At 32.7% G+C, this 11735-nt stretch overlaps 1 protein-coding gene across 1 annotated transcript; it reads right to left on the bottom strand.

Moving 5' to 3' along the window:
- Positions 1-8040: 8040 nt before the first annotated feature.
- LOC129760099 (protein escargot-like) lies at positions 8041-11171 on the bottom strand. Its single transcript, XM_055757681.1, has 2 exons — positions 10651-11171; positions 8041-10533 (listed from the first exon to the last, which is right to left on the bottom strand). Exons 1-2 carry the CDS (start codon positions 10736-10738, stop codon positions 9155-9157), a joined length of 1467 nt encoding a protein of 488 aa, XP_055613656.1. The 5' UTR covers positions 10739-11171; the 3' UTR covers positions 8041-9154.
- Positions 11172-11735: the final 564 nt, after the last annotated feature.

Raw genomic sequence — 11735 nt, 5'->3', positions numbered from 1 at the left:
CATTTTTGTCATTTTTGTCATTTTTGTCATTTTTGTCATTTTTGTCATTTTTGTCATTTTTGTCATTTTTGTCATTTTTGTCATTTTTGTCATTTTTGTCATTTTTGTCATTTTTGTCATTTTTGTCATTTTTGTCATTTTTGTCATTTTTGTCATTTTTGTCATTTTTGTCATTTTTGTCATTTTTGTCATTTTTGTCATTTTTGTCATTTTTGTCATTTTTGTCATTTTTGTCATTTTTGTCATTTTTGTCATTTTTGTCATTTTTGTCATTTTTGTCATTTTTGTCATTTTTGTCATTTTTGTCATTTTTGTCATTTTTGTCATTTTTGTCATTTTTGTCATTTTTGTCATTTTTGTCATTTTTGTCATTTTTGTCATTTTTGTCATTTTTGTCATTTTTGTCATTTTTGTCATTTTTGTCATTTTTGTCATTTTTGTCATTTTTGTCATTTTTGTCATTTTTGTCATTTTTGTCATTTTTGTCATTTTTGTCATTTTTGTCATTTTTGTCATTTTTGTCATTTTTGTCATTTTTGTCATTTTTGTCATTTTTGTCATTTTTGTCATTTTTGTCATTTTTGTCATTTTTGTCATTTTTGTCATTTTTGTCATTTTTGTCATTTTTGTCATTTTTGTCATTTTTGTCATTTTTGTCATTTTTGTCATTTTTGTCATTTTTGTCATTTTTGTCATTTTTGTCATTTTTGTCATTTTTGTCATTTTTGTCATTTTTGTCATTTTTGTCATTTTTGTCATTTTTGTCATTTTTGTCATTTTTGTCATTTTTGTCATTTTTGTCATTTTTGTCATTTTTGTCATTTTTGTCATTTTTGTCATTTTTGTCATTTTGTCATTTTTGTCATTTTTGTCATTTTTGTCATTTTTGTCATTTTTGTCATTTTTTGTCATTTTTGTCATTTTTGTCATTTTTGTCATTTTTGTCATTTTTGTCATTTTTGTCATTTTTGTCATTTTTGTCATTTTTGTCATTTTTGTCATTTTTGTCATTTTGTCATTTTTGTCATTTTTGTCATTTTTGTCATTTTTGTCATTTTTGTCATTTTTGTCATTTTTGTCATTTTTGTCATTTTTGTCATTTTTGTCATTTTTGTCATTTTTGTCATTTTTGTCATTTTTGTCATTTTGTCATTTTTGTCATTTTTGTCATTTTTGTCATTTTTGTCATTTTTGTCATTTTTGTCATTTTTGTCATTTTTGTCATTTTTGTCATTTTTGTCATTTTTGTCATTTTTGTCATTTTTGTCATTTTTGTCATTTTTGTCATTTTTGTCATTTTTGTCATTTTTTCATTTTTGTCATTTTTGTCATTTTTGTCATTTTTGTCATTTTGTCATTTTTGTCATTTTTGTCATTTTTGTCATTTTTGTATTTTTGTCATTTTGTCATTTTGTCATTTTTGTCATTTTTGTCATTTTTGTCATTTTTGTCAGTCATTTTTGTCATTTTTGTCATTTTTGTCATTTTTGTCATTTTTGTCATTTTTGTCATTTTTGTCATTTTTGTCATTTTTGTCATTTTTGTCATTTTTGTCATTTTTGTCATTTTTGTCATTTTTGTCATTTTTGTCATTTTTGTCATTTTTGTCATTTTTGTCATTTTTGTCATTTTTGTCATTTTTGTCATTTTTGTCATTTTTGTCATTTTTGTCATTTTTGTCATTTTTGTCATTTTTGTCATTTTTGTCATTTTTGTCATTTTTGTCATTTTTGTCATTTTTGTCATTTTTGTCATTTTTGTCATTTTTGTCATTTTTGTCATTTTTGTCATTTTTGTCATTTTTGTCATTTTTGTCATTTTTGTCATTTTTGTCATTTTTGTCATTTTTGTCATTTTTGTCATTTTTGTCATTTTTGTCATTTTTGTCATTTTTGTCATTTTTGTCATTTTTGTCATTTTTGTCATTTTTGTCATTTTTGTCATTTTTGTCATTTTTGTCATTTTTGTCATTTTTGTCATTTTTGTCATTTTTGTCATTTTTGTCATTTTTGTCATTTTTGTCATTTTTGTCATTTTTGTCATTTTTGTCATTTTTGTCATTTTTGTCATTTTTGTCATTTTTGTCATTTTTGTCATTTTTGTCATTTTTGTCATTTTTGTCATTTTTGTCATTTTTGTCATTTTTGTCATTTTTGTCATTTTTGTCATTTTTGTCATTTTTGTCATTTTTGTCATTTTTGTCATTTTTGTCATTTTTGTCATTTTTGTCATTTTTGTCATTTTTGTCATTTTTGTCATTTTTGTCATTTTTGTCATTTTTGTCATTTTTGTCATTTTTGTCATTTTTGTCATTTTTGTCATTTTTGTCATTTTTGTCATTTTTGTCATTTTTGTCATTTTTGTCATTTTTGTCATTTTTGTCATTTTTGTCATTTTTGTCATTTTTGTCATTTTTGTCATTTTTGTCATTTTTGTCATTTTTGTCATTTTTGTCATTTTTGTCATTTTTGTCATTTTTGTCATTTTTGTCATTTTTGTCATTTTTGTCATTTTTGTCATTTTTGTCATTTTTGTCATTTTTGTCATTTTTGTCATTTTTGTCATTTTTGTCATTTTTGTCATTTTTGTCATTTTTGTCATTTTTGTCATTTTTGTCATTTTTGTCATTTTTGTCATTTTTGTCATTTTTGTCATTTTTGTCATTTTTGTCATTTTTGTCATTTTTGTCATTTTTGTCATTTTTGTCATTTTTGTCATTTTTGTCATTTTTGTCATTTTTGTCATTTTTGTCATTTTTGTCATTTTTGTCATTTTTGTCATTTTTGTCATTTTTGTCATTTTTGTCATTTTTGTCATTTTTGTCATTTTTGTCATTTTTGTCATTTTTGTCATTTTTGTCATTTTTGTCATTTTTGTCATTTTTGTCATTTTTGTCATTTTTGTCATTTTTGTCATTTTTGTCATTTTTGTCATTTTTGTCATTTTTGTCATTTTTGTCATTTTTGTCATTTTTGTCATTTTTGTCATTTTTGTCATTTTTGTCATTTTTGTCATTTTTGTCATTTTTGTCATTTTTGTCATTTTTGTCATTTTTGTCATTTTTGTCATTTTTGTCATTTTTGTCATTTTTGTCATTTTTGTCATTTTTGTCATTTTTGTCATTTTTGTCATTTTTGTCATTTTTGTCATTTTTGTCATTTTTGTCATTTTTGTCATTTTTGTCATTTTTGTCATTTTTGTCATTTTTGTCATTTTTGTCATTTTTGTCATTTTTGTCATTTTTGTCATTTTTGTCATTTTTGTCATTTTTGTCATTTTTGTCATTTTTGTCATTTTTGTCATTTTTGTCATTTTTGTCATTTTTGTCATTTTTGTCATTTTTGTCATTTTTGTCATTTTTGTCATTTTTGTCATTTTTGTCATTTTTGTCATTTTTGTCATTTTTGTCATTTTTGTCATTTTTGTCATTTTTGTCATTTTTGTCATTTTTGTCATTTTTGTCATTTTTGTCATTTTTGTCATTTTTGTCATTTTTGTCATTTTTGTCATTTTTGTCATTTTTGTCATTTTTGTCATTTTTGTCATTTTTGTCATTTTTGTCATTTTTGTCATTTTTGTCATTTTTGTCATTTTTGTCATTTTTGTCATTTTTGTCATTTTTGTCATTTTTGTCATTTTTGTCATTTTTGTCATTTTTGTCATTTTTGTCATTTTTGTCATTTTTGTCATTTTTGTCATTTTTGTCATTTTTGTCATTTTTGTCATTTTTGTCATTTTTGTCATTTTTGTCATTTTTGTCATTTTTGTCATTTTTGTCATTTTTGTCATTTTTGTCATTTGGGGATTTTTTTTTATTATCTGACGGGTTTGCGCCGGGGGTCTTCAGATTTTTCCCAAAATTGAAAATATGGTTCATTTTTGCGACTTAAAAACACATGTATTTTTTCAGATTTCTAACATTTTTATTTTTTGAGTTAGCTTCGGTTAGATTTTTTTGTAAATAAAAAATAACCATTTTTCAAAGCTACATAACTCTGTTGTTTCTCAACGGAAATTATAAAATAGCACATCAAAATGCATTGAAATTTTATCAGCTTTTCAAATAGAATAGTTGAAAAAAATTTAATAATGACCTTCAACATGAAAAGTTGTAAATAAACTTTAAATGGCGTCTAAAAGTACCGTCTGCACCACCGAATATTTTGCAAAAAATACCATTGTATAGCTCGATTCATGATGCAACTTTCATCTGAAGACACCAAAGTGGGCCATTAACACCTTGAAGAGTTATGAAAGAAATAATGACAATAAATCTCTTTTTTTGCATCGAAAACAAACAATGGTCGAACAACTGCACTCACATATGGAGAGAGCAAGCACTTCTAACAACATGGAAACAAAAGAACTTATCAAAGCTGGTAAAAAAACTCTATTTTTTCGTCCTTTTCAGACTGCCCCTACTCGCATAACAGTCCCATATGAATTTTCGTCATTTTAGCACAGAGAACAGACGTACAAGCTCGAACAAAAAATCTTCAAAAAAGTGTGTAAAATTTCAAATGCAGACATCCAAAAAATATGTTGAAAATTGACTTTAAACAGTGGCACCTATTGCGCCGTTCAAAAGTTACAAATCAAATGTTCAAGTGTACAGTTTTCGAAAAGGCGTAACCGTATATATGAACTCATAATTAAACTAATGCCGCTGGAAATTTTACACAAGTTTCGTGGGCTAGCTTGTACGTCTGTTCTCTGTGATTTTAGGTCAACATAAGGCTTCAACATAAAAGACTAAAAAAAGAGGTTTTGTTCTACAAATTTCGAAAAAAAATATCAATTCGTGGCTGTCCTATATGAAATATACCTGAATAACAGTCCCATATGTGAAATACCATGGGTTTGGTTACTTTTCAATGTTTCTTTCGGCGAAATAGTCTTTGGTTTATTGCTTTGAATCATTTAAACATTTTTTTAACTCACTTGATGTCGAATGATGCACACTAGTTTTCGAAGGCAGGTCTGACTTTCTTAGGAATGACTTCCTGAGCGAAAAACCAACGGATGCAATCAAAAATCGTAAAAAGATTCAACTTACAAACATACTTTTGCAAAACTTCATGATATTTTTTTGCAAAAGTATGTTTCTTTTTCTGACAATTGCATTTAGAAGTTCAAAATGATCAAATTTAAGTCTTAGAAAGTAGCTTGGTGAGAAAAATATATTTTGTATGGGACTGTTATGCTAGTAAATTCGAAAAAGGTTTCAAATATGGTCGATTAACAGTCTCATAATGAAAAAAAATGGTGCTCTCGACCTTACCAGTAACCCAATTTCGAAAATTTCAGGTCTAACGATTTATTATGACAAGATAGAAACGATTTTCGTTTATGCTGAAAGTGGTGGTCACAATTTAAAAATATATTCCAAAACAGAAAGAGCTGATTGGCTCGCTTGCTTATTTTTGTACATGGGACTGTTATGAAAGAAGGGGCGGTAGATTGTTGCAGCTTAACTGACTTCATGTTATATCCAAAAATCTAATAACGTATTCGTTTATACCCAGTTTTGCACCAGGTCACAACAAGTTATGCACATTTTACTGTCATTTTTAGAAGTTTATGCGCTAAGTTTTGCATCCGTCGTTCCTCAGATTTGATTTAAAATGGACGGTGGAACACCTAAGATTCGTTTGTGAGCGATCGAGGTAGCAAAACACTAACGACGAATTATGTTCGTTCTAGTACGGTAAACCTCAAAACTGGGCGAATGTAGAAAACGAATACGGTAAAAGTATCATATTTTCATCATTTTACAGCCTGGGCTGGCCATACTGAGCTCTTTGATTATTTCTACAACATTTGTGCCACTTTCTCATACTTTTTTGATCAATGGGAAAGGATTTTGGTGTCCAGTGCTTTTTTTAATCACATTTTTGTGATTCCAAACACAAGAACTGAACCTTCTACTATTGGCATTGATTATGCTTCACAATGATCTTTGATCGAAAAATTAATAAGTTATATAGTATACGACCAGGTTGTGAAAGCAACATTCCCATTAATAGTTATATCACATAAACAATACGATACTCAGAATTTTGGTTAAAATTTAAAGTCAGTTTTGCTGCAAACACTCTACAAAGCACGAAAAAGTAGTGTTTTTTACCTGCTTTAGTAAGTTCTTTTGTTTCCATGTTGTTAGAAGTGCATGCTATCTCCATATGTGAGTGCAGTTGTTCGACCATTGTTTGTTTTCGATGCAATAAAAGAGATTTATTGTCATTATTTCTTTCATAACTCTTCAAGGTGTTAATGGCCCACTTTGGTGTCTTCAGATGAAAGTTGCATCATGAATCGAGCTATACAATGGTATTTTTTGCAAAATATTCGGTGGTGCAGACGGTACTTTTAGACACCATTTAAAGTTTATTTACAACTTTTCATGTTGAAGGTCATTATTAAATTTTTTTCAACTATTCTATTTGAAAAGCTGATAAAATTTCAATGCATTTTGATGTGCTATTTTATAATTTCCGTTGAAAAACAACAGAGTTATGTAGCTTTGAAAAATGGTTATTTTTTATTTACAAAAAAATCTAACCGAAGCTAACTCAAAAAATAAAAATGTTAGAAATCTGAAAAAATACATGTGTTTTTAAGTCGCAAAAATGAACCAAATTTTCAATTTTGGGGAAAATCTGAAGACCCCCGGCGCAAATTGTCAGATAATAAAAAAAAATCCCCATTTCTGTCATTTTTGTCATTTTTGTCGATTTTTATCATTTTTGTCATTTTTGTCATTTTTGTCATTTTTGTCATTTTTGTCATTTTTGTCATTTTTGTCATTTTTGTCATTTTTGTCATTTTTGTCATTTTTGTCATTTTTGTCATTTTTGTCATTTTTGTCATTTTTGTCAGTTTTGTCATTTTTGTCATTTTTGTCATTTTTGTCATTTTTGTCATTTTTGTCATTTTTGTCATTTTTGTCATTTTTGTCATTTTTGTCATTTTTGTCATTTTTGTCATTTTTGTCATTTTTGTCATTTTTGTCATTTTTGTCATTTTTGTCATTTTTGTCATTTTTGTCATTTTTGTCATTTTTGTCATTTTTGTCATTTTTGTCATTTTTGTCATTTTTGTCATTTTTGTCATTTTTGTCATTTTTGTCATTTTTGACATTTTTGTCATTTTTGTCATTTTTGTCATTTTTGTCATTTTTGTCATTTCTGTCATTTTTGTCATTTTTGTCGATTTTTATCATTTTTGTCATTTTATCATTTTCGTCATTGCTGTTTTTTCTTCATTTTTTCTATTTTTGGTAAAATTTTGAACATTTTTATAATTTTTTTCATTAGTGTGATTTTTAATTTTTTGATTCTTCTGCCTACAGTCTTAATGCTGCTATTTTTGTCTTTGAATTATCCATATAGAAATAAATATTTCTCAAGGATCATGAATCTCTATTATTAAGCGACATCGTTTGAGCTCTCAGAAGCAAAAATAAAAATTTGAAACTTATTTAGTTTTCTCCACTTCATGTTTTAAAGGAGATTGAACAAATATTTCAAAAACCGAATTTAAAATTAAATAAACAATTTACCTTTTAAAATCTTCATAGGAATGAAAAAATGAACAGTTTAAGAAAAACAAGTAAGAAATTTGGAGCATTTCTGAAATTATAATCGAAGGATATATTTTCTTGATATTTCTGTATATTCAGCGATCAAAAGACATTCATTAATCGAAAACTTACAAATCTTAAATTAATTAACACTATAATGGTTAAAAATCAATCAGTAGAAGCAAAAAAACCGAATGGCAGAGGAGTGAACTGTGCAACAGCATAATCGAAACCCGAAGCAAGCGTTCGGTGTTAGAGAATGTAGGAACAAGTTGTAATGAAATCCCGAACATAGTAGGCGAATCAAACGGAGCGAACCGAGAGAAACCGAAAGTGCCGAAGACGGGTGCGATCATGGGGTGTGTTTGTGATATTATTCGATGTTTGATTGAGAAGAGGGAAAATTTTAATTTTTCATATAAAATTCATTTTATTTTTAATTTTTTGTTTTTGTTTTTTTTTTCTTTTGTCTTTAGATATTTCTTACGGTACTTAACTTCTTAAACACTAAACAATGAAAACAAAATATATTAATATTCTCTTACTCTGGTAGCGGTACAAAAAAATACGAGAAAGTACACATTGGTTGCTTTGTCTTTTCTTTTCTATACAGGTGTGTGGGTGATCCTAACACTAATCGTAGAGAGCCTATAGGTTTTATAAAAATGAGTTTCTATAAATGTAAAATCTTTGCCTAATGCTAATTTGTCGTATTTAAACAGTAGAATGGCTATTTTGAAATGCATCAGTTTCTGGCTCATGGAGTTTGTATGTTTTTTTTTTCAAGGCACATTTTTCACTCGAATGGCTAACTTTATAGTTTAAAGTTTGTTTGTTTTTTAGGAGTAAGAATTTCATACAACTGAGATCCTTTTGAAACAGATTTTCTTGTTCGACTCGCACGCGAACCTAAATCCTAAAGAAGTATTAAGTTGGGAAAAGTAGATGATCAAACTAAGCGAAAAATTAATCTAACTGACTAGCTTAGAAACTTTCTTCGAAGTGATTGTCCACTCTTGAAGGGTTGTTACACCTTCCTAGAGTAGATCGACCAGCAGTAACTCAAGAGTTCTATTTTGTAATTTATGGTTTTGTCTACCTTCCGAAATAGAATAAATTAAATTTTTAAGGGCGAAAAAAGAGGTTCTTACGAAAACTAAAAACAATTTCTCTGCTTTGCTTGCGCAAACACGAAACACTAGTTTTTGGTAGGATTTTTTGTGGTGTGTGGAAATCGAAACTTGCAATAGATTTAACTTATCGACGAGGAATAAATAAACTATTTACAAACACGATTGGTTTCCCAAATGTTTTGGGGGTAGTTAATTTCACTCTTCACTTTGAAGAAACAAAACACTTTTCCGGGAATTTTTCTTAAGTTCAGTGGGCTCTGGACTTATACACGAGTAACGCAAAAATTTATAAACGATCGCGGTGGCAATGAGTTTTTCAGTCTTTTTTTTCGTTCAGTGGTGAACTGTTCTGTTTTTTTTCACGTTTCAGTGCTTGCTGAGATTGTATGAAAAGGCACTTTCTTTCCGATTTGCGGTGTGTGGTTTTGCGCTTTTTTCTTCAGCAAACGGCAATGTTGCCATGAGGCAGCACTGTGGGCATGTATTTGTCCTCGTGCGATTGCTGGGACGAGGAGCTGACGACCATCGACGGGGAGCCGGGCATCTGGATTCCGGGGCAACCGGTTTCGGTGTGTTTGGTGAGCAGTGGCAACCGGGAAAAGGACTTGGTGCAGCTGGGACACTTGAAGCGCTTAACATCCTCGTGGGTCTGCTGGTGGGCTCGGAGGTTGGACCGATCGGCGAAGGCCCGGGAGCAGAGCTTGCAGACGAAGGGTTTCTCGCCGGTGTGGGTCCGGATGTGACCCTGCAGCAGCCAGGGCCGCGAGAAAGCCTTATCACAGAGGTTGCACTTGCAGGGCAGGGTGTGGGTGCGGATGTGCATCTTCAGGGCACCGAGGGTTTTGTAGGGTTTGTCACACTCTTTGCACACAAAGATTTTCTGGGCTTGGTTGCCCTCGGCTGCCGGACAGTGGAACTGCTGATGTTTCGATAGACCGGAATAGGTTGAGTAGGATTTTCCACAGTCCGGACATTGGTATCGGGGAGCACCACTGGATCCGGATGGTTTGTCCGAGCCGGATTTGTCACTTTTCACCATTTGGATGTTGGAGCTGGAGGTGGATTTTTCGGTGAGAATCGATGGCGAGCTGGAGTTGTTGTTCTCCTCGGACATATCCGAAGGACTTGAACGGGCGGGTGACAGGGAACGGTTCGAGGATAGATAAGAGTTGAACGATGTATGGCTGGAGGTTGGCGATAGAGATGGGTGATCTACAGGCATCATAATCTGGTGATGATGGCTGAGACTGTATGGCATGTAACGGTGTTGCCGGGCAAAGGATTCCGACTTGATGATGTTGTTGTTCTGGTTTAGCCGAAGTTCTGCGGCCGGATAGGCAGGAACCATAGTTGGTGGTGAGATCGATTCCTGACGTCCGTAGTGTCCCGGATGTGGCGGCGAGACGGAACTTTCACGATGAGCATAAGGCGACAGAGGCTCGGAACGTGGCGGCGAAATGTGATGGTACAGATTGTAGATATCGGCAGGGTAGGGCATGGCGTACGGGAAGTGAGGATAGCCAGAGTACACATTTGGGGCAGATTTGTAGAAGTTGTGGATTGGTTCTGCTGGCGATGAGGGAGATCGAGTTGGGGGATAGTAGATTGAGGGATGAGATCCATAGATTGGGGTAGGAACTGAGATCGGTGACTTGATCTCACTGGGATCAGGAGATGAGGATGGGGGAGGAGTTGGCAGGGTATCTTCTGCCTTGATGATGACTGGAACTGGAGACTCTGACCGAGCGATCTTTTTCTTCATCGAAAGATCCTGTGGCTTTGTGCTAAGATTTTCTGGCTCCATATCAGATTCTGAGTCTGGAAAAGTAGAAAGAAAGGAAACCACACGTTAATATCTCGTTATACACAATTTTAAATTTTTTTTCATATTTATTTAACAACTGTGCAAGAAGTTCACAAAAAAGTGATAATTACCTTTTTCCACTTCTTCATCGCGGATGAAGACTGGTCGCTTCTTGAGCGGACAATGGCTGTAGCTTTTCTGCATGATTGATGTGGGCATATTTCACTGAGTCTTTAAATGTGTAAATCAAACTTCTCGTTTCTTGACTCCACAGAACGTCTCTTAATCACTTAATCCAAATTTGATATCCCATATATGTTATCGAGCTGAATGTTCTTCTTCCAACAATCTTTGATCACTGGGCACTGATCGTGCTTTTCCCAAAAGCAGTTTCGTAAAACACTTTGATCACTTAATCCTTGGCGAGGAGACGCGATGTGTGCGCAACGAGCTCTTCCGAACGACTGAAATCCTTTTGCGCGCAGGCTGGGCACGTAAAGCCAATCTCACTCTCGAAACGAAACTCAAAACGGAACCGGAGTAAAAACACTGAACCGAATGCGATTCGAAATATTTGTTAATGAAAGGTTAAAAACGAACTGAAAAGCAACTGTTCGCTGAGGCAAGTGAACGTGGAATGATGTTCGGATCCCACTCGTGCTTCTATTTATAGGCAACCCGGTTTCGATACGGGATTTCCCCTGATCCCGAGTACTGCAGAGTCGGTGCAGCAAACAGTGTTCGGGTTTTCCCCTTCGTTCCAGCTCGGCTGGTCGGCAAGCAGAAGCACCGCACAAAAGCAGATGAAGAAACCAGGTGTTACAGCTGCCGCTACGACGATTGCATGCACCCGGCCCCTATTCACACTCCGGTCTGGTCTGGTGGACCATAAACGGCGAGGGTAGATCACAACAGCTCAGCACGTGCCCCTGCACCAATGAGATCGGCCGCCGTAAGGTGATCAACGATCGGTGCAACACGGTGTAAAGTGAAATACCAAAACGGAACGCGTAAAGTGGGTGGAGTTTCCAGCGTCTTCGGGCCATCTTCGTCGAGCAATCGGCTTGCATGGTGGGGGAAGACCGCAGGTGTGCTTCGTTCGGCTTCGGCCGGCCAAGGGGAAGCCCAGACGTTCGGTGTCTTTCGTCGGGTACGGATCGGGTGGATGTTTTTGTACGCTTTTGTCTTTCTTCGCCTGTCCCGTCGATCCGTTCCA

The sequence above is a fragment of the Uranotaenia lowii genome, unplaced genomic scaffold, assembly GCF_029784155.1.
Source record: "Uranotaenia lowii strain MFRU-FL unplaced genomic scaffold, ASM2978415v1 HiC_scaffold_429, whole genome shotgun sequence".
Lineage (NCBI taxonomy): Eukaryota > Metazoa > Arthropoda > Insecta > Diptera > Culicidae > Uranotaenia > Uranotaenia lowii.
This window is presented reverse-complemented; position numbering and strand designations above follow the sequence as displayed.